This window comes from Diplodia seriata, assembly GCF_021436955.1.
Source record: "Diplodia seriata strain FDS-637 chromosome Unknown scaffold_3, whole genome shotgun sequence".
Classification (NCBI taxonomy): domain Eukaryota; kingdom Fungi; phylum Ascomycota; class Dothideomycetes; order Botryosphaeriales; family Botryosphaeriaceae; genus Diplodia; species Diplodia seriata.
The window spans coordinates 585076-607876 of NW_027117310.1; the positions used below are offsets into that span (position 1 = coordinate 585076).

Consider the following 22801-nt stretch of genomic DNA (forward strand, 5'->3'; position numbering starts at 1 on the left):
CACCCTTGTGCTGTATGCAGTACGCAGATCACTCGGTATATATGTCACCCGTTTGAAAGGACAGGACCAGTCTAGTAGGAGTTCAAGTGAGTAATCTACCCGGGGAATGAATTTGCGGAAAGTGTTGCTCTGGCTAGAATGATCTACAGGATCCGAGCAGGAACGAACCGCCGGACCGATCTTTACATTTCACAATCGCCCTTACCGTTCCACTGGCCCCTCGTTCGACCCAGCCTACGGAAGATCGTTCAATAATGCCCATACCCGCATGGATCCGACTTGACGGATGGGCCCACTGTCCTGCTTTTCCAATACAGACGATCGTCCTAAATTAAACCGTCCGAGCTCCTTCCTTCAGACCGCGATATCACGTGTTTTAGGCTGCGGGTCATCGAAAGCCCGGACGCGAGCCGCTACTGATTACAACCTTGTTCCCTGCTGCGTCCACGTGCCGGTACAGGGGCCGGTCTGCGGTTGGTTCGGGGGGAAAGAACGTGACACTTCACTGGAACGAAGTGCAGGCTAAACATCACTCGCAGCGTGGGCGGCCTATACTTCGAGAACAACAGCCACTTTGATCGTAGGGCAAGATGATGCGTGCGAAGACCGAAGCGAACTCGACATCATCGCCGAAATGCCGCAGACGCAAGCTCCCTACCGCTACAAACGTTTGACTTCGACGGCCACGACGCGGCTGGTCCAGATCCAGCCGTCCACCGCGTCCGGGGCCGGCCTCGTCGTAGACATCGTCGAGGCGTTCCCGTCCGGCCGCGTCGAGTACGACGCCCTGTCGTACACCTGGGGCACGGCGGCGCCGGACAAGCCCGTCGTCGTGGCCAACAACGTCGACCGGCGGCTGCTGGTCACGGACAACCTGGCCAGGGCGATGCGCCGCTTCCGGCACCCGACGGAGACGGTGTCGCTCTGGATCGACCAGCTCTGCATCGACCAGAGCAACGACCGGGAGCGCAGCCGCCAGGTGGCCATGATGGGCACGATCTACCGGGCCGCGCGCAAGGTCATCGTCTGGCTCGGCGGCGACGACGACGGGTCCCAGTCCCAGCCCGTCAACCTCAGGCCCGGCCTGCGCCTCGCGGGGCAGATCCTCGAGAAGCTGCGCGAGGACCCCGGCCTCAAGTTCGACTGGAGCACGTCGTGCGGCGGGAGCGGCGGCGGCGGCGGCGCTGCCCTGCCACGGGCTGGCAACAAGCCCTGGCAGGCGCTCGCCGCCATCCTCCGGCGTCCGTGGTTCGGCCGCATGTGGGTCATCCAAGAGGTGGTCCTGTCGTCCTGCATAGAGGTCTACTGCGGGAGGGAGATGTTCACGTGGGAAGAGGTGGGGAAGATTGTGGACTATCTGGACTGCGACGAGTACCGGGCGTACAACGTCCGCAACTCGGAGCTGGTGACGGAGCTGCCGTTCTCACGCATCAACCGCATCAAGAAGCAGCACGAGCAGGGCGTCCGGCCTGATCTGTTCGAGCTGATGCTGGCATGTCGGCACTTCGGCGCGACGGATGAGCGGGACAAGATATACGCGTTGCTGGAGCTTGGCGAGCATGATATCACTCCGGACTACAGCATGACTCCGAGAGACGTGTTCGTGGACTTCGCGGCCCGTACGATCCAGATGGCTCAACAGCGGCGACATTGCTGCGAATACGGCGCAGCGAACCCGCACCACTTCAATTGTTGCATTGAGGGCTTGAAAGACCGGGACAAGTACCTCCGCATCATGACCATGTTGTGCTGTGCCGGCGCCACCAATCAGAGGCAGACGCTCCGATGCAGCGAGAGGCTCCCATCATGGGTTCCAGACTGGACGCAGCCCTTGAAAGTGCGGCCGTTTTGCTTCTGGGGCTCAAAGACCTTCGCAGCCGGCGGCAACGAGTACGGCGAGATACGCGTACAGGATGGCGGCTCGCGGCTGTCCGTCCCGGGGAAGCTCTTCGACACAGTGCGAGCCGCGGGCAGCGTGAACCTAAACCTCACCACCATCACCGACGCGAAGGCGGAACGGGAGCTGATCGCGCAGTGGTACGCCGAATGCGACCGAATCGTCGCCCAAAACCACTTCCCGTATCCGGTGACGGGCAAGGCGGCGAGGGTGGTGCTGAAGAAGATACTGGAACGCAACGGCATCAGCCTGACGCCGCCGCCTTCGACGCCGGCGGCAGCGCCAGCACATCAACACCGCCCGCAGCACCAGACAAGGCGCTCGTCGGGCAACCTGATCGACGATCTCGCCAGCCCTCTGTGGGTCCTGCCGGACCAGCACTACGAGTCGACAATGGGGGTCGCCGTCGGCCGCGTGCTCTTCCTGACGACTGCGGGCTACATGGGTCTGGCGCCGCACGGCACCCGCGACGGCGACGTGGTCTTCGTCGTGCTGGGATGCGACATCCCATTCGTCCTGCGGCCGGCCGGCGTCACCGACAGCGATGGTAGTGGCGGCGTCGGCGGCGGCGGCGGCGGGCATGGCTACGTGCTGCTCGGCGAGTGCTTCGTGTACAAGGCCATGGATGGCGAGACGATGCGCGACGACAGCAAAGCGGTCCAGGATGTTACTATCATATGACCCCAAGACCAATGCGGCGTTAGCTTACGGGCGAGAGACCTCAGTTCAACTGCTGCGCCGCATCATCACAACGGGAAGATGGAGAAAACGAAAAAAGGGCAGTAGCGCCATCACTCGGCGGCATGAAGAAAGGGCTCCACTCTCGGGCATCGAATGCCTTTTTCTTTTTTTTTTCTGGCTCCCACGATGCAGGGATTAGTAGGGTTCGACGGTCAGGGTCGCGCTTTCGGAAATGCGCGGCGGCGTGTGCATGTCAAGGATGTGTGATGAGAAATGCCGTATGTCGCGCATGGCCCACGAGGCACATGAGCATTCCCGCATGCTGGGGAGGCAAGACGGAGAAAAAAAGCGTTGAGAAGATCCACAATTGCGGCTCTTGCGCAAACAATTACACACACGCCCTCCGGTCATTTGTCTATCACGATCAGCGGGCGAAATCCCGACAGTGGGATGATATTGGACACCTAGAAAACCTAGAAACCCGTTCATCACTCTGCCTTTTTGATTCGTTCCTCCATCATATCACGCTGCGCAGCCTCAAACGGCTGGACAATTGGGAGCGTGTCAGAGTAGAGCAAGGCTAGACACAGCCGCTCGCTACCGGGGTTGTGCTCATGCCTAGCGGCGCGGCGATGTGACGTGCGAGGTTAGCATCACAGAAAGAACGAGAAGGAGACAGATCCACCCTCCCTTCAATGCTGCCGCGCTCGCGACACGAAACGGCTCGCGAAACCTACGTATACCTGATCCAACACAGATTGGACAAGTCAAAGCAGAAGCGCGATGGTGAAGGACGCCAATTGGTTAGCCAGGGAAAGTGCCGCATATGACAGCAAGATTTACGGATAAGCAGGCGCGCGCCACGGTTAGGATCGCTGGAACGGCTTGTTTGGCGGCTCCGAGATAAGTGTTGTCGCGCAGCTACTAGCTGCTACTGATGACTTTTGCCGTGGCTGGGACAAACGCGCAGGGCGCAGAACCAGCGGTGCTTTGACCCGCTTTCTGCTAGATATCTCCACACAGCGCGCCGGAGGCAATCAGGCAGCAATTGCTCGGGTTTTTTCTGCTACGGGCTTTGATCCTGGAAGGGCGGGATTGACGAGGGGCAATGCAAGGACGAGTCGCGGCGGGCGAGGCAATGAGCACCACTCTATCGCAACAATCACGCCGAGCTCTGGGGATTTTCTGACTGTCCCCCACTACGAGAGAGCTAAGCTGCCACCGTCGGGTAAGAAGGCGGTGGGGGGTTGGTCCTGATCTGTGCTCGGCATCTGCTGGCTCTGCCGTGCGGGTGGAGGGCGAAACTCGTCACACAGCTGGCAATGCTCGCAGCCTTGCTTGCGCTGCGAACAATAGGCTTGCACGACAAGCTGTGGGTTGAGAGGACAGAGAGACTGAGCGGCGTGTCTTGCTCGCCTGCGGCCGTTGATTGCTCAAAGGGCGGCGCCGGAGTCAGCACCGCGTCTGACCGTTCGAACGGCTCACGGCTGCGGCGCGCTCCCAAGCGTTTCGTTGCCGGGCCTGCAAAAGCGGAGATTCTGTCTGAGGAACAGTCCGTTTTAGCCTCGCACGTGACCGTGCCGCGTCTCGCTTGCCGCCGCTCATCGACATGGATCCTGAGTCAGGCCCGTGCAGCGCACTTCTCCATCACGTCGTAGCACCCTAAGCCGCCGCCGCGAACCAGCTCTGCGCTCCGAGATGCCTCCTACTTTGCTCTTTTTAGCCGCGCCTCCTTTCTCGCCTTGGCTCTACCGCAACGGCCAGCGCAGAGCCACGCCGTGCCCGCTGCAGCTCGCGGAGCCGTCTCGCCTTCGCCCGCGCCCTTCAGACGTCCGCCGTGCTCTCTCCTTCTTACACTCGGCGGCTCGATCAATCGACGTCTTGCCACCGACATATGCTGCTGCTGCAGGGTGCCCGACACACCCAGACTTCCCAATGCTTCACCGCCTCGCAATTGCCGCAGCAACGAGGACGAGCGGCGCCATTGTGCGACGAAGCCGGCAACCTTAAAACAGGAAAGCTGCCCACACGACGCATCCGTAAGCTATGGGGACCCTGTGTAAGGGCCCTGACCGGCGGCACTCAAGTGGCGCCGCAGATGCGTGAGTAATGTATGCCGTCAGGCATTCGATCGACGAGAGTGGAGGCAAGTGGAGGGGGAAGGGAAGGGAAGGCGGACGAGCAGATGTGCGGGCAGCGAAGGAACTGAGGCGCGGCACCGGCGGACCATCGAGCCATCGAGCCACGCGCATGAGCCGCCGTCTCACGCTTCCGCCCATGGCAAAGATTCGTGTGTCCTGCCTCGTCGCGTCTCATGCACGGCCGGGCGCTTCGTCCTGCGCTCGCCTGGTGGTGAGACAGTAGACGCCGTCGTTGAGAGTGGGGCTTGCACGCCTCGAAAAGCCGACAAGTCCAGATGCCGGGCCGGGGGCGCGGAGGTGCTCTGGCGCGAGGCAGAGCTCACCCTCGTGGCTGTCACTCACTCGTCGTCGCGAAGCACACGCCAGTCGGAGGGTGGAGGAGCGTGTGCTGGAGCGCTGTGTGTGGTCCATCAATGATCCTCACGATGTGACGAGGCAGCGCACATCCGCCGCTGTGGCGAAGCGCGGGCACCGAACGCTTCGAGGCAGGCACGAGCATAAGCAACCGGCGGGCACGAGCTTCTGGGCCAGGGAGCAAGCGCGGAGCAAGGCGCGGCGCAACAACGCGTTATCCCAAGTGGAGCTCAGTGCTGGGATGAACAAGGCCTAAGCAGACGAGAAAACGCGAGACATGGGCCGGCGCTGCGTCAGAGAGAGCCGATGACGACGGATGGGTCGCCAGCTTGTGCGTTTGTTGGTTGGGGCGGCGCCGCGGCCCAGGCGGATGCTCGATGGGGATCAACGCTGAGTGGTGACGGTGGCAGCTGGCACGGCCGGCGACCTGCTCCTTCGGCTTTTCCGCGTGCGCAAAGGCACTCGCCGGCGCGACGGGGCGCGGACGACGAGCAAAAATCATGTATGTATGGCGAGAACGGACGGCGGACGGGCGTGGTGCGGCGGCGGTGAACACGCGCGCTTCTTGCTGCTCACGGCCAGACACGTGGATGACGAGGAGAATGGGCCGACGGGCGAAGACTGTGCTTTGTGCTGGACTGCTCCCCGGCGAGTCTGCAGGCGGGATCTGCACAGCGCCAATGGTCAATGGCCAGGCACTGTCTCGCCTTACACGATGATCGGGACATGCAGCCCAAGACGAGATGCTGCACCGCTGCTATTTCTCTCTGATACTGTGTACGCTTGCATATAACACCCACCGTTCACGTCACGCAACGCGGTCCGTCCGCCGGCTGCCCCGAGCACCCCAGCGCTCAAGCCAGATGCTGATGACGATGGCCGTAACCCCTCCCCCGCCAAGAGCAGGAGCCACACAGGCGCGCTACGAGAACTGCACGACACCGAGGCCGCTGGACGAAGCTTCAGCGCTCAAGCCGGCCCAGAACCTGACGATCCGCGGCGGACGCGAGTACGCGCCGGGGCAGGCGGCAACAATTTACGCACCGGCGCTGCGAACCGCTCTGCGCCGCTCCGATTGGCTGTGCGACGCGCCTTCCTGCCTTCGACCTGCGACATCAGCGTGAGAGCCGCAGCCAAGCCCCGACCTCGACACGAGCAGACAACGCCCGGGAGGATAACGTGCTTGCAGCGACCGCCCTCTCGTCCATCGCGGCTGCCCTTACGCTCACGCTCCTCAGCGCCGGCGCTCTGGGCACCTACGCGTGCGCGCAACGGCATGCCCGGCCAATCGCACCGGCACCGCCGACTCGCCCAATCCTAGCTGCAGCTGCTCTTGCATGCGAAGCCTGCATTAGACCATGCATGACAAGCGCAGCCACTCAAAGACGACGCCGGCCAGGCCAGCAAGACAGGCCCGAAGAGCCCAGCCCAGAAGCCAGCAAGCAGCAGTGAGCGGGCAAGCCGGGCCCAGCAGCCCAGCGCCAGCTGCCCGCCTGCCACGACCTGATCCCCTCGTCCACCCCTCAGGTCTCTGTCCGCGCCGCCCGATGCGCTGCTGTCATCGCCGCACCCGCGCCCACTCCCGCCTGCCGGTCTCCGTCTGCAACGGCTATCTGCCTGCGTCTTGCCCTCCCTCGCTCCACCGACGCCCGCCGCTCTCCCATGTCCATCAATTTCCCCAGACACCGCTCGCTGCGGGCAATTGGCGCAGCAAGCCGCAATTGATGGCGTCAGCGCCCTTTTTGGGTCCCCGGTAGACGGACACAAGAATCACATTACACAACAGCCACGCAGGCAAGGCTGGCTAGCTCGTCCAGCTAGCCAACAGCACGGAAACGAACGAACAGCACCCCTGCCCCGCTTCCGGGTCCGACCACGATCAGCCCAATCCAAGAAGCCTATCAGCGGCCAGGACACGGGCAGCATAAGGGAATGTCGTGGGCGTGTTTTGCCATCAACTTCGTTTGGGGAAAGGGCGGATCCGCGCCGCTTCTGGAACTCCCGCGTTGGCACATACCCCGGTAAAGGGCCAGCAAGCTGTAGAAGGAGTGAACACGCAACCCGGGCCGCCCCCGATTTTCATCTCAAATTCTGCCTTTTCCACCAGCCCATTTGCCTCAAGCCCTCAACATGTCTTGTACCACCACGGAAAACCTCACATGCCCGGCAAACAGAGACGAAAGACGAGCTGCGGATCCGCGGGCTCCAGAACACGGGTCCCACTTCACCACCATGATCACTCGCCGCGCCGCTTCGCCCGCTGCTCCGCCCGCTGTTCCTGCTGCCTTCTCTTTCCCCACAATCCATCCAATGACCTTCCCGGACAACCCGGTTACTTAGCACAGCAGCATTTCGTCAAGCAAGCAATCTCGCGGGCGATGACCAACAGCATCAGGCAGCAGATGCTGCAGTGGAGCTTCCCGTTTGATCTCGAATGCGAAGCTCGGTTGCTGACCGGCTGCACGCTGTCCATAACGCCACGCATCACAGCAGCCAGAAGAACCAATGTACGTTAAGTATCAGCTACAGCCTAAGCGCGAGGCGACGTGCGAAGAGTGAGGTAAGCAACGCAAGAGAGGCATCAAAAACGGCCAACCGCCCAGCTCATCGGCGGGAGCAATTGAGTGAGGATGTGAAGCTGAGCAGCAACTTCTCGACTCACGAGCAGCAAGCAGCACCACCAGCAGCCGCAGCAGCACAGCCTACAGCTGGTCCGGTAAGTGGAGTACGGGCACTCAACTCACAGAACAGGGATACCAGCAAGGCTGCCGGGCATGGTAAGCCAGCTCCCAGCCCCCCATGCTTCATGCCCGGCTCCTCTCCGCGCGAGCCCGTGCGCTGGGATTTTTTTTCCTCTACCCTCATTCAGTTTTTGGACCGCTTCCCACCGGCATCGCCAGCCTAGTACCCGCTCTATCGGGCTCTCTCGTCTCTCTAGGTTGAGTGGGACTTGGGCTTGGTGGCCGGTGCGCGAGGCGTAGTGGGCACGGCAAAGCAAGCAGCAGCACTTCGGGGCGGCCTTGGTGCGTGCGCAACGACGCCCCGGCCGGCCGGGGTCGAGGGGGACTAAGTGGGCTCGGGCGCGTCGCGGCGGAACCCACCGCGCCTTGTCACTCGCGCAAGGTGACAATCCCGTGCTCACCTCCCACCTGCGGCCCTTGTGGGCGTGTGCGCAATCCAAAGCTCGCTGCAAGCAACCCAGCAGACGATGCCATTCACATGACGGCCGCCGGCACCAGCGAAAACTTCGCCTGCATGTAGTAAATTTCAACGTCGCCCGATCGCCGGCCCCCGTCGCTCGTCACCCGGCGGGCGTTTTGCGACCGTCGATGCCACGACTTTTGCGCGCACTACTCTTTTTCCTTGTCAAACCTCTCGTTCGCTTCACGATGCACGGTTTTTTTTCTTTCTTTCTCGTCTCTCGCGGGTTATTGTTTCTCATTTTCTATTATACTGCGTTCCCGTCGAGCCGATTGGCATGCAGCTACCTGGTAGCTCTGCCTCTTACTTACTCGCTGCACGCTCAGCCACCTCTCACCACGAATACGCAAACTACTTGTTTTTTTTTTTTTCGCGCGCGCATGTGCAAGCCCTTCCTCGGCTGCTCTTGGGTTGGTGGAAAACTAAAGAGGTCGGGGGGGAGGGGAGAGGGAGGGAGAAAAAAAAATCGCCAAGCGAGGCTGAGTGAGCAACGCGAACAACGCATCCCGACCTCATCACTTGCCGATATCTGCCCCCGAATCCGCGCAATTCCCCTTCAATTGCCAGCGTCAGATAGAAGGAAGGGGCGAGGAAGCGGTGAGCACACGCATGTAACCAATTGGGGACGGGAAGAAAAAAGTCAGGCGAGCCGGGCGATTGAGGAGGAGAGCAAAGGCGTGATGATGATGCAGCACGCCGACGAGCTCGCCACCTCAGACGTCAATGCTTTGCGGAAAGACAGCTGCCGTGGTCCATACATGAGACGAGGATGACCATCTGCGGGGTAACGCGGTGCAGCAACTGCTGGTGTCAGGCAAGGAGGAGGGAAAAGGGCCTGATCATCCTTGTTGTGTCGGGGGGGACGGGGAGACGGGGAGGGAAGGGAGAGACGTGATAACGGCATGGAATAGAGAGAGACAGGGCAAAAGCGCGGGTCGGTGACGAGGTAGGGCAGGTTTATCCTAGTCCAGCTCGGACGAGATGCTGCAAGCTCCTCCCAGTGCGTGGTGAAGCCGTGTGTGCAAGGACGGGGGGAAGGCCGTGTGTGAGTTAGGGTAGTATAGCCGTGACCCCTCCCCTCCCATCGCCTCCCCCTCCCATCCAAGGGCAAGGGCTGGGAAAAGGAAAGCGGAGAAAAGCACAAACCAGGCTGAAGCTTTTCCTGGTGCGAGCGTGTGGTGGGCGCGCGGCCGGGCCCTGCAAGAGCTGATTGATTATTTTCCTGCCCTCCCTTCTCTTGCTTTCTCCGATGGCAAAAGAGAATGGATACCCCGGGAAAGGGAAGCCACCTCAAGAGATCAACCAAACCGCGTTCGCCACGTCAGAGGATCTCCGATGGGGCATACTTCGGTCGAGCCTAGCGTTCCTTTCAAACCCAAATGATTTGCTTCCATATGCGATGACGGCCGAGTTGCCGCATAAGTCCCGCGCCAGCTCCGTTACCTAACACCAAAATGCCTGTCAGCATGCATGTACTAACCAGCCCAACAATGCGTGCCCGCACGGTCAGTGCATGGCCGAGCGAAGCGGGAAGACGGTCAGCTGAGGAAAATGGCACCGGCGGCCGGGCTATGCATGATGCACGGGCTTCTGTGTCAATTGGACCGCATTGGCGGTTGCCCATGGTATGACCGCTGGCGCCGTGTCCATGAAAGGCTCCTGCAGGAAGGCGAGATAAGGTGACTGGCTGACGATGCCTGCACCCAGGGTTGCGGTGGGTATGAGACGGCCGGGCGCCGCCAAGCCAGACTGCCGTCCTCGCATAGATGGAAGCACGAGAGATTGATCGGGGGCACCGTGCATGGTCGCTGACTCTGTACGCTGATTAGTTGGTGTGACGTCGAGAAAATCCGGATGCTGGCTGGATCCGTTCAACCCCTTCGTAATGTGTCCGCCCCAGGCGCGGAGTCGACGAGGGCACGAGATTGGACCAGAGGGGGCCAGTCGAGCCGAGCCCATCCGGAGCGTCTGCGAAGGGGCGCCGGGCAAAAGTCTCGGTGGCTCATTCTCCTTTCCCCGTGCTGGGCTCACGGGAAACTAGCCGTTGGACACCCGCCAGGCCCGTAATCCGGTATTCCGCACTAAGCAGGAGACAGCGGACGTCAAGGAGAGCAGTGGCCAATCGTTTACGAGCAGTGGGCGGGCGACGGAAGCCAGCGAATGGCTCGGCATGGAGCGTCAGCCACGTGACGAACGCTCGGCGCAATAATCTCAACCTTCGTCCGGCATCAAATGTGATAGACTTCGACCGCGGGCGTCAATGCCACCTCAACGCGCGCCAACAAACAGCATCGGACCAGGAGCATGAGGCATTTTGTCCGGAGAAGGAGATATTACGCGGAAGAAAAGCCACCTCGGCGAAGATCCTAAGCAAATGTGATATGGGTTTGCATGTCTGGAACGCCCGGCGCGGGCCTAGGGTATCATTGCAGCCGGCCCTCATGGATCCTCTAGCGGCATTAGGGGTGATCCGTGGGATCGTGGCAATATCGTTGGCCGTTGCGAGTGGGGTACGATAATGGAGCGGCGACGGACTGACGGCGGGAGCGGGAGGTTCCTTCGACCAGGAGGGCTGCTGGCCATGGTCTGTCGAGTCGGTGTAGTCGTCCTCCTTGTCCTCGTCCAGCATAAATAGCCCTTCTTGCGACGGCCAGAGTCTCATCTCCAGCATCCTCAGCGCCTGCCTCCTCCTCTATCCCAATTGTCTTTCAAAGATCCCAAGCGCCCTCCTCTTCCGCGACACACAGCTCCACCAAGGAGTGCCTCTATCCCCAAGCCGACCCTCTCGCCCGGGACATTGTTCGAGACTCTCAGGGTCCAGCAAGCCATCCGGACAGGTGAGCTCCGGCGCGTCGAGCGACATCGAGGGTGGTGGTGGTTGACGGATCTCAGGTTCGAGTCAGCCCTGTCCAATCAGTCAGACGCCATATCAACTTTTTGATATCAAAAGGTAAGGGTGGCCCATGCTCTTGCGACGTTGTGGCCCGAGGCTAACGACGACGATCAACCTTAAGTTCCACCAAGCTCTTGAAACATGTGCTTCTTCGACCAGCACCGCTTTGCCTGTGGCGACTGGAAGTGGGGACACTTCCGCCAGCACTGCAACCGCGAGTACCGCATTGGTGAAACGTGCGGCATGAAGCTGATCATGACGACGGTGCCGGTGAGCCAGAAGTGCAAGCTGTGCGAGAAGATCGACACCAAGATGCGCCGGCGCGCAGCCGAGGTGGAACGGATCAACCGGTGGCAGCGCGAGGGCGGCAAGTTCAAGGCGTCAATTGAGAAGTCAATGGACATCATCGGGTCCCTGGACAGGGAGATCTACGACCTCAGCTGCGAGCGCAACAAGCGCCTCCAGGGCATCGGCAGCGGCCACTGAGGCGAGTGACTTTGGCGCCGGGCGGGCGAGCAGTGAGCGTTCATCTCTAGCGTTTCGTTTGTTAGGCGTCTGGATTGTTTCTTCTTGTCTCTGGGATCACACGGGATCCACTCGTTTGTCGGCAGCAGCAAAATTGTCTGGAAGCGCGCGGAGGGTTCGGCTGGCGGGTAGCTCATGAGGCCTCTCAGGGTAGCCGCCTCCCTTCATGTATTACGAGTAGCGGATAGTGGACGAATGCATTCTTTCCTTCAAATGATAGGCAGGGTGTAGCCGCTGAGTGATCAGTTGGGGCTGAGGCGCCGTCCAATCCAGGCGAGTCGCGTAGCCAAAATAGAAGCAGCCGGGAAGCCGTAGACGCCGCGCGCACGGCCGAGGCGGCGCGCCGCACGCGTGGATTGAGGCCGGGAGAGCCCGGCGGCGATGGAATCTGATGAGCCTTCAGACGCCCGCCGAGGGGGGGCGGAGTGTGGGAGGAAGAGGTCGGTCAGAAGGTCGAGGTCGAGTGATGTGGAGAAAAGCGCTCCACGTGACCGGGCGCTAGCCCGCATCGGGCGGCCCCCACCTCGCCCGCGACTTCCGCCGCCGACCTCGACGCCGCCGTCACCATCGCCAGCGCGCTCTCCACGCCCGCGCCCTCGCCCGCACCGCTCTGCGCCGCGCTGCGCCGCCGAAGCCGCCTGTCGCTGTGTACCTGCGCCTCGCGCCGGCCCGCCGCACCGTGCGGCTGCCCGCGCCCACGCACTGGCCGGCGGTGAGCCCGGATCGATCTGGCCTGGCCGTGTGCCGCTGCTGCGGCGGCGGCGGCGTGTCGCGTCCGGGTGGCTCGTTCGGGGCGCCGCTGGGTTCCTGGATGCGAAGTCAGCCGTCAATCTCTCAGTCGGGGCGCGCCAGCTCGCACCTGCCTAGAACCGCATGCCGGGAGGCCGCACTCGAAAGTGGGAGCCCAGCACTGCTCTTTTCAGTCTCGCAGAGTCTCTCCGTCGCAGAGCATCGTTAGTTCAGGTCGAGCCTGCGCCGATGTCGAGCAGCCGTTTAGTGCGCCGTCTACGTGGCGGCCGCTGAGTGGCCCTCGTCCGCCGTTGATCCCCTCGACCCCAGTGCTGCGCCCAATCTGCGTGAATGGGCTGGCAGGATCCCGATCCCTCCCAGGCTCTTTTCGGGGCGTCGATTATCTCGTGTTTTCGTGGTCGTGATGAAAGCGCTGGGCCGTCGTTCCTGCGCGCCTGTCCGGCGGCCGCCTCTCTCTTTATGTGCCCAGCATGTGCAGCAAGACTGTGCCTGCTCCCCGACGTGTCTCTCAGCGCTTAGCACTGCCCCAATCCAGTTGACAGGAGCGCCGCGGCCAGCCATTCATCTGCGTGGGAGGTGCAGGGAAGCTGCCTGAAAAGTACGCGCCGCAGCCAATGAACGCCCGCCGCCGGGGTCCATTCGAGCTCTCGACACCAGACCAGACCATAGACCACGCATAGCACGAGATGACACACACCAGCGTGCGGATGGATATGTGTCAAGTCTCGTGTAACCATCATGCGCGTTCTGCAGTCGTCTACCTCATCCCAGCGGCAAGCCGTTCCATGGGCCCTTCGTAGCCAATACTTCGTGAGTTGACGCTTGACCTCACACTGCTTCTCATTAAACATCTCAAACCACCTCCATCCAATGCTTTTCGAACTGACGTCCCATAGCCAATGCTGGCCCTGTCGGTGGCCGTGCCTCTTGTCCGTGCCACATGCACGTCCGCCTTTCCACCAGACCCCCAACCGACACTTGCCCGCCATACCGTAGCACTTGGGACAATTTTCCACCAGTCTATGGCCTTGAGTCAGTATCGTGCCCACTCTTGTGTGGGGCTATCCAGCTTTGCTGAAGTGACGACTAACAACGGGCCCCTACCTCTATGGAAGACTGAACGTAAACATGGCATCTTGTTGGGCAGGGTTTCCCCGGTAAAAAGCAAACCCGTATACCACTTCCGTGCATTATACGCTATCGAATCTACATCAACTTACCAACCACACTTGCGTCATAACCACACTAGCATTTCACTTGTCCACGTTCACAACATCCCGCCCCCAGCCAATCAATCCCCGGCAGACCCGCTCTCACGTCCCTTACCGGGTGGCCATCGCAAGGGCAAAGTGGACGCTTAGGCGCTCTGCAGCCCTCCACCCACATATGAGATCGCCCAATCGAGCGCGTGCAGGCCCAAAGCGGCACCCACCCCTCTACCTCATTCGCCGATCTGTCGCGCCAGCCGCAGCCACCATCACCTTCCCTCACTTCTCAGCCGCGTGATCGACCCGATCAACACCTAAACCGGAGCGCAGCCTATGGGCTCCTCCCGCCGCTCCCCGACTTTTTCGTCCAACAAGCCGATCCGACCCGTGGCCCCCCCGCCTTTGCGTCCCGCTCCGCCCCCGCCCGTCCTACATTAGTAAGGTACCCGCCGCCGTTGAGCTAACGCAGGCCTCGAGCAGGGGAGAGAGATGAAGAGAAGGAACCCGAGGGAAAGGGCGTGATCGAAGGCCGATCAGATCAGCCCTACCACCTACTTCTTCCCCTGCATAACCCTATCTGGACGTGGGCTGCTCTCCCTTGTGATCGTTTATCGATTACCAACCCAACTTCCCGGGTTTCGGCAAGGGCCGCACGCACACCCTTGATCCCCTCTCTCGGAAGATGCCTTGGAATGTGGTCATGTGCTCGGGACCAGAGACAGCTGCTCTGTACCCCTCACGTTACAGTAGATCCTTGAATGCCAGTGTTTCAGCTCCTTTCCCTCGTGGTCTGCGCGCGTGCACTCGCGCCGGAAGTGGATTTGGAATGACGCGACCCCGACGCCGGAGAGACGCGTTATGCAAGGCACGGGTGTGTTGCTTAGATTAGATCAAGTGGAAATGAGGGTTTGGAGAAAGGCGAGCATTGGTGTAACTTCACGCCTACAACGTACATTCAACTTCCATTGGTTCAGGTTACTCGGGATCGGATGAAGAGAATGATGGACTCCTATTATGCTACCCAGACAAGAGACTAAATTGGCGTTTGAGAAGATTCTGTTTTTTGTAGGTCATTTTCCATCTCGCGTGGACCGTCCAACGCGAAGTAAAAGAAAAGAATAAAAACAAACAAGAGTATTTCTCCAATGTCTGTTTCTCGGATCCTCCTCTTCTGCAACAAAGACAGCAGAAGGCGTTTTCATTTGCTGTTGCCGTTACTGTATGAATGAGCGTTACGAAATACGAACCAAAAGAGCAAATGATGCAAGCGTGTCATGATGATGATGGAGATGTCCGGAATAAAGAGGACAGGAAGAAAAAAAGAAAAAAGAAAAAAGCAAAAGAAAACGAGCGAGGTCAGCCAACAGTAACAACAACAACAACAACAACAACAACAACAACAACAACAACAACAACAACAACATTGCACTCGGGGATCCATCCGTCCCGCATCAAGCAAAGACCATCGCGGGCCCCCCCAAGCAAAAGCATCTCCACCCACTCACACCTTCTTCAACTCCTCCGCCGCCTGCTTGCCACGCTTCCTCTCAAACCTCAACCCCTTGATACTCACCACGCCATCAACGCCCCTGCACGGCCCCACCCTCACCGTCAACGGCGTACCCTCGTGCGCCACGTCCTCCATGACGCCGGGCGTCCAGCCGCCACTAAAAGTGGCCTCCTTCTCGCCGGGCACGGCCTCGACGACGGCGCGGGAGCCGACAAACACCTTGATCTCGCACGCCGCGCGGCCCGAGTCCGCCTGGCTCGCCGACACGTGCGCCGCGTACTCGGCGCCCTGCTGGATCGCGGCGGCTGCGATCGTCTGGCTCAGCTCGAGCACCGCGCCCGGCTCCTGGCTGATGACGTTGACGCCGCCACTGCTGCTACCGCTGTTGCTGCTGCCCGACGCAGGCTGCGGCACCGCGAAGATTAGCGAGTCGTTCTCCGTGCGAGTCTTCCATGCCGTTGGGTCCAAGAGGGCGTTGAAGGCGGTGAATTGGGCGTTGTGCAGGAGGTTCTGTTGTTGTTGTTGTTGCTGGACGTCGCGCTTGGCGTACGGGGGCGGCGGCGGCGCCTCGTAGGTGGGTTGCGCCTCGGCGCTGGTCGAGGTGGTCGTGGTGGCGACGACTACCGAGGTCGATGTCGATGTTGTGGACGGCGGCGGCGCGGCGGTGCTGGACGACTCCTCTGAGAAGCTGCCGAAGCGGTTGGCGTTGCTGGCTGTGCCGGGGGCTTCGGTGCTCTCGGTGTTTGTGGTTGCTGGCAAGACGGCCGTCGCGGTCGAGGACTCGGACGGGGAGGGTACCGTGATGGTGGATGTCTCGGTGGCTGTCTCGGACGAAGTTGATGTCGACGTTAAGGTAGATGTGCTGGAGATGGTTCCTGTCGAGAAGGTAGAGGGTGAGTCGGATGGAGAGACGCAGTCACTGGCACAGACAGATACGGTTGATGCATATTGGGTAACTGTGGCAGTCACTGTGACGGCCGGCAGGGTAACCGTTGTGTCAACGCACGAGGAGCTTGGGGCCGTCGGGAATGCGGACAGGGTGCCGTTGAGAGAAGGGACTGGACTGCCACTGCTCGGTAAAGCTGTTGTGGCTTCACCATTGCGGGCACCTTCTGTACTTGAAGGCGACGTAGTAGCGTTGGCTGATGACGACGGGAAGCCAGTCGATGCACTGGCACCAAGGAGAGCAGTGCCATTGGCTGTGTTCGAAGGAACATTGCTCGGGCCAGTGCCCACGAGGGTGGAAGTAGGGAAGCTTCCCGTGTTCAGACCGGTGTTCGGAATCGGCACCGTGGCGTTGGCAGATGGCGCGGGGAAACCGCTCGTTGCCCCTGTGGCAACCGGGACAGTAGTTGAATTAGCCGAGTTCACAGGCGCACCGCTGCTCGGAGCCGTGCCAAGGAGCGTGGTTGAGAAGTCTCCATTGCGGTCACCCTGCGTGTTCGAGAAAGATTCGGTGGAGTTCGCCGACTGTGTTGGAACGCTTGAAGCACCTGTGCCCACAGGTGCGGTGTAGTTGGCTGAATTAACGGGGGATCCACTGCTGGGGCCAGTGGTTAGGGGGGCAGTAGTAGAGAAAGCTCCATTACGGTCACCCTGGGTATTTGAGAAAGACTCGGTAGAGTTTGCCGACTGTGTTGGAATGCTTGAAGCACCTGTGCCCACAGGTGCAGTGTAGTTAGCCGAGTTAACAGGAGATCCACTGCTGGGACCAGTAGCCAGGGGTGCAGTAGTGGAGAAGGCTCCGTTACGATCGCCCTGGGTATTTGAGAAAGACTCGGTGGCGTTCGCAGACGGTGTAGCAATGCTATTCGAAGGGCCGGTGCCTGCAGGGGCAGTCGAGTTGGCTGAATTGACAGGCGTTCCACTGCTGGGGCCAGTGACCGAGGTCACAGTAGAAGTTTCAGTCGAGTTCGCTGAGGAGCTAGGGATCGATCCGCTAGAAGGTCCAGTGCCAGTGGGCAAGGTGGAGTTTGCAGAGGCATACGTGGCAGCAGTGCCCAGAGACGAGGGTCGCAGACGCGTGTTGGGAATTGGCGCAGTACCTCTCCCGGTTGGCTGAGTTGAGTTTGCTCCAGGGGAGGCCGTGGGAGCAGTTCCAGAGAGAGAGGTTGTGGAGAAGGCTCCGTTGCGGTCACCCTGGGTGCTCGACAAGGAGTCAGTTGCGTTAGCAGGTAAGCTCGACCCTGTTCCCAGAGCAGACGTTCCGTTTGCACTAGCATAGGTAGGAGCAGTTCCTGAAGGAGCCGTGCCAGAGGCAGAAGCAGTCACGTTGGCAGGGGAACCGGGCCCAGTGCCTGAAATTGAGGTAGAGTTTGCGGCGGGCGCAGTTGACGTGACGGATGTGGTGGTGGTTGTGACGTTACCAGTGCGTTGACCCTCAGATGCTGTCCCGGCTGGGATGGTTGAGTTCCCAGGCGCGGACGTGGTTGAAGGGCCGGTACCCAACGGAGCTGTAGTGGTCGCGTTTGCGGATGGCGCTGGGAAGCCGCTGCTTCCGGTTCCAAGCGGAATCGACTCGGAGGCAGTCCCAACTCGCGCGCCTGAGGTACTTGAGAGTGACTCTTCTGGAACACCATACGACGGACCAGCAATAGTTGAGTTGTATGAAGGAGCCGGAGCACCGCTGCTAGCTCCGCTCGTCTCCGTTGTCGTAGTCGTGGTAGAAGCGGCACCGGTTCGAGGGCCTTGAGAGGTAGAGAGAGACGCCGTCGAGTTGAGTCCAGTGGCGTGCGGCAGCAGCGCAGTGGCGCCAGTGCCGACCAAGGTGCCATTCGACGGGCTCGAGGGAAAGCCACTCGAGGGTCCTCCCGTAGTAGCAGCACCCGAACGCGGGCCTGCAGATGTGCTCAAATTCTCAGTGGCTGTCACGGTGCCATTGGACGAGCTCGAGGGGAAGCCACTGGAGGGACCTCCTGTAGTAGCAGCAGCGCCGGAGCGAGGGCCTGCAGATGTACTCAGAGACTCCGATGCTGGAATAGTTCCATTCGCCGAGCCTGTAGGGACCCCACTCGAAGGACCTCCCGTAGTAGCAGCGCCGGAGCGAGGACCTGCAGATGTGCTTAAGGACTCCGATGCTGGAATAGTACCGTTCGAGGAGCCTGTAGGAACCCCACTTGAAGGACCTCCCGTAGTAGCGGCGCCGGAGCGAGGGCCTGCAGAAGTGCTCAGAGACTCCGATGCTGGAACAGTTCCGTTCAACGAGCCTGTGGGAACTCCACTCGAGGGAGGCGGCGCATAGGTTGCCTCGCCAGTAGGTCCACCAGTGGTGCTGCTAAGAGATCCGGTAGCAGTCGTCGCATTGGACGAAGGCCCGGGAAGGCTGCTTGAAGGAGCCGAGAGAGAAGAACCTGCAGTCCCGGTGCGCGGGCCCTCCGTACCACTCAGGGTCTCGGTTGAAGTGGTGGTTCCGTTGGAGGAAAGAACAGGAAGTCCACTGGACGGAGCTGTCAAGCTGGATCCGCCGCTTGTTGTTGCACTGCCAATCCGCGGGCCCTCCGTACTGCTGAGGGACTCACCCGTAGTAGTGCCATTGGAAGACTGCGTAGGGAACCCGCTAGAAGCGGCTGGTGAGCTCACTTCACCGCCTGTTGTGGCAGTGCTGGTCAAAGTCTCAGTCGAGGTGGTGGTCACGTTGGAGGAGAGAGTAAGAAGTCCGCTTGATGCACCGCTTGCTGTAGCAGTGCCGGTCTCTTCACCTCCAGTGCTGGTCACAGTCTCGGTTGAAGTGGTAGTTCCGTTCGAGGACAGAGTTGGGAGGCCACTTGAAGGAGCTGATACGCTTGATTCACCGCTTGTCATTGCCGTGCCCGTCCGAGCGCCTTCAGTGCTGCTCAGCGAGTCCGAACCTGCCGTGGACGTTACATTAGACGACGCTGTTGTGGAAACGGTCGTGGTCGTTGCGTTGGTATCAGGGACAACGCTCGTGTACGTAATGACGGTCGTAAGGGAGCCACTGGTGGAGGTCGTCACGAAGGTTCCAGTCCGAGCCCCAGAGTCTCCGCTGAAAGTAAAGGATCCCGACGCTGAGGCCGGCGCGGATCCCGTGCCGCTGCCAGCCGCGGTCGAGTTAGCGGACACCGCTGTCGTCTCTGAGGCAGGTCCACTGGCAGTGCTACCGCCTGTTGCCGTCGAATTCGAAGGCGACGCGCTGCCAGGAGCCGATTCAGTTGAGCCACCCGTTGCCGTTGCGCTCGATTCGCCGACTCGGCTGGAGACGACAATAAAGGAAGACGAAGTCACGACAGTCTCGCTGGGAACCTCAACAGTCTCTCCGCCAGCGCCAGTAGACGTGGAAGTTGACACATTGGACGTCCCTACGGTGATCGAGGTGCTCACAGTGAGTTGAGTTGCAGAAGCTGGGCCCGACTCGGATGAGCCACCTGTGGCGGTTGAATTGCTCGTAGCACTAGACTCAATCGCACCCGTGCCGGTTCGGTCACCTTGAGTGTTGCTCAGCGATTCCGTAGTGGTTGTAGTCGCTGACTCATTCGGCGCAGATTCGCCAGATCCGCCAGTTGCGGTTGAAGTGATAGTGGAGGACAGCACCGTCGTTACGCCAGAAACAACTGTAGTATCAACGGTCGTTGATGTGATTGTCGAATTGCTCGGCGCAGATTCGCTGGAACCACCAGTCGCGGTAGTCGACCCGCTGGCAGCCAGGTCCGAAGACTCGCCCGTGGCAACTGAAGTGAGCGTAGAGACCACCTCCGTAGTTGAACCGGAGACGACCGTAGTGCCAGTAGTCGTCGTTGTAACCGTCGAGTTGCTTGGCGCAGACGCCTCGGCGCCGCCCGTTGCAGTCGAAGTGAGCGTGGACACCACCTGGGTCGTCTCTCCGGAAATAACCGAAGTGCCGGTCGAAGTCGTTGTGAGCGTGGTCTCAGGGGCAGAGACGCCCGAACCCCCCGTTGCGTTGAAAGTCGAGGTAGCTTCAATGATGGTCACAAGGCTGACTGAGGTAGAACTGTACGTGTACTCCTCAACACGAGTCGTGCCACCCGAAACAATAGTCGAGTTGAACGTTCCTCTAAGGGCCGTGGCGGCCGGGGGGACAAGGATCGTGCGGGAGCGAGTAGAGGTTGCTAGGCCACTTGCGGTAGCCGTTGCGCCGGGAGCGTACACTGTTCCCCCAGAGGCCTCAATGATAACTGATCCAGCCGAGGTAAAGGTTTTGATGTTGGTCACGGTTCCAGTCGTGGTCACGGTGCTCACAATCGTGGTTGCAGGGACGGTAATGAGGTTGGTGTTGGTGTACACTTCAGTGTTGTTGTACGTGCACACTCGCTGGTTTGTCGCGGCGTAAGCATATTGGGACGTCCAAGACATGTGTACAGTACCGCCGGCATCCGTGAACACGGTGGAGGAATACGTCGATGACGCACTTTCGGTGGAGTCACCAGGGCCGCACTGGGGGATTGCAGACGTTGTCGAGAGCGAGACGGACGTGGTCTTAAGCGTTACGTCGGATGGGGCAGACGTGAATGACACACTTTCCGAGTTAGGGAACGCGCCTATGCGGAGCAGTTCGCCGGAAACAGTGCCAGGGGATTCGACGCGTGTGGAGTTGGTGATACTCCTCTTCAAGTAGCAACGATTGTCCCTGAAAACGAATCCCTCGCAAACGGGCGCGTTGGCTCCCTGGCTGTACGTTGAGCAAAGAGCTGCACATTCAGCCGCGTCATCAGCGGGCTGATCAATGACATTGTTATCGGTGAAGTCCAGGCCGCAGTGGATCCGGTAAGCGTAAGTCTGGCTGCCAAGCTTATAGTTTTTAACTGCTTCGGCATCCGCCGGGCAGCTAACACCCTCTCCGATGGGAGCAGAAACGGACCCGGTGGGGGTGGCAGTGGCGGAAGCGCTAGCACCCTCTGAACTGGGCTCTTGGCCAGCTGTGACTGTCACGACCTCCCTGAAGACGATACTGCTGTTTGAAGTCTTCGTTGTCCTTGCAAAAGCAGCGACCGTAACTGTTGACTGCTTTACAATTAGCCTCGCACACGTTTTGAGATGTTCGGGGAACGCACGTTGGGAGGACCAGACAGAGTCTGGGTGGTGGTTCCTGGCGTCGGCAGGCCAAGGCAGTCACAAGCGCTCGACAACCCAGAGCTGATTAGCTGCAAAGCGGTGGCAGTGGAGTCAAACGAGGAGCTCTCCTCGATCTGTCTTATGAACTTGCTGATGGCCTCAGCATTGGCTAGTCGCTTCGCAAGTTCAGGGCCTGGTGTAGGCTCCGGCGCTCTTGCGGCAAGCGAATCTGGCGTAACTGTGCTGGTACTGGTAACAGTGACGCTGACAATGTTATTCACGGTGGCGACACGAGTAGAGGTGGCGTGGGTAACAGTGCTGCCTTGTGGATCAGTCAAGAGGAACACGGCACTGAATTGATTGATTGACGTACGTAACAGGGGTGACAACGACATGGCTGGTCTCGGTGGGCCGTCCAAGCAAAGTTGCACACAGTTCAGGAGCGGATGTGTGGGTGGAGAGAATCTGATAGTAGTCGTTCGACGGTACGCAGAAGTCGTCCTGACGCTTTCCGAAGAGGTTGAGGTAGTCCAGGAAGCCCTTTCTCAGGCCCGCAGGCGCCGGACTCCGCCGGTCTGCAACGGCAGCATCGGTCACAGCAAATGAAAGGCTGACGGCCAAAGCCGCGAGAGGGGAGCGAGCGAACAGCATACTGAGCATTCAAAACGAATGGCGAATGCTCAAGTACGATCAAGGAGCGTCAGTGTCGACGTCGGTGCAGAGGCAACTGGGAGCGGCACCCAAAACGCTTTATACAGACGGCAAGACTAAGACAGCACCAGCTTCAACAGTCGGGAGGCCCTTCATGGTGGAGAAGACTGTGCCTTGCAGAGCCAATGGCCCTGCTCGCCATTTCGTGACTCGCCGCGGTGGTACTCGCGACGCGTGCGCGAGGTATCTACGTAGGGGCGGGATGAGAGCCAGCTGAGACTAGCTCTCAGAAATGGTCATGGTGGTTCAAAGAAAGAGGTGTCGAGCAGGCGTAACGGAGGGTGATCTCCCCATTCTTGGTAACCAGGAGGCGTGTCTGGGAGCAGCGCCCTTGCTTGGTCGACTCCTTCGACCTGCCGCGACCTGGAGAGAACAAGGAGAGGTTGCACTCTGGACCTAGTTTCTCGTATCCTCCACAAAGGGATACGCGACTGCTGCGCGCAAGACGCGTCGAAGGGGAGCCCGGAGGCATGGACATATGCAGGAACAGGAACCGCGCGGAGCAAACGGCGGCGGCGGAACAACGTGAACGCAGCACCGAGCAGCAGTAGACACCACGGCAGAAACACCGGCACCAAGCTTCGGAGCGTTGCGCCGCGGGCTGAGGCGGCGCAGGCAGGCCCGGAGTAGCGCTGTTGGAGGCGCATACCGGAGGCGTTTTCTGCACCACGGGGCGTGCGCCCGGCTGACCCGCAGAGAACCAGGCCGGCGGGGACGGGCGACGGCGGGCGTCTGGGCGGCGAGGAATGCAGCCGTGGTGTAGACGGTGATGGTGGTGGCTGGCGCAGCGGTGCGTCGGCTGGCAGCGGCACGGCCGCCGACGGGCTCCTGCGCGCCCGAAATGTCAAGCGAAACCTCATAATCAAACATTCTGTTCCAACCTCACCTCGCCGTCCAAGCTCC

At 60.4% G+C, this 22801-nt stretch overlaps 3 protein-coding genes across 3 annotated transcripts; 2 read left to right on the forward strand and 1 right to left on the reverse strand.

The window, feature by feature from the left end:
• Positions 1-634: 634 nt before the first annotated feature.
• Positions 635-2578, forward strand: SLS55_002922 (uncharacterized protein; the record flags this gene model as incomplete). The annotated part of the gene is made up of 1 exon (XM_066774402.1): positions 635-2578. One exon carries the CDS (start codon positions 635-637, stop codon positions 2576-2578), a length of 1944 nt encoding a protein of 647 aa, XP_066634521.1.
• Positions 2579-11308: 8730 nt separating this feature from the next.
• Positions 11309-11653, forward strand: SLS55_002923 (uncharacterized protein; the record flags this gene model as incomplete). Its single annotated transcript, XM_066774403.1, has 1 exon — positions 11309-11653. One exon carries the CDS (start codon positions 11309-11311, stop codon positions 11651-11653), a length of 345 nt encoding a protein of 114 aa, XP_066634522.1.
• A 3498-nt stretch (positions 11654-15151) lies between these two features.
• On the reverse strand, positions 15152-21847 carry SLS55_002924 (uncharacterized protein; the record flags this gene model as incomplete). The annotated part of the gene is made up of 4 exons (XM_066774404.1): positions 15152-21136; positions 21187-21505; positions 21561-21762; positions 21841-21847. 4 exons carry the CDS (start codon positions 21845-21847, stop codon positions 15152-15154), a joined length of 6513 nt encoding a protein of 2170 aa, XP_066634523.1.
• Positions 21848-22801: the final 954 nt, after the last annotated feature.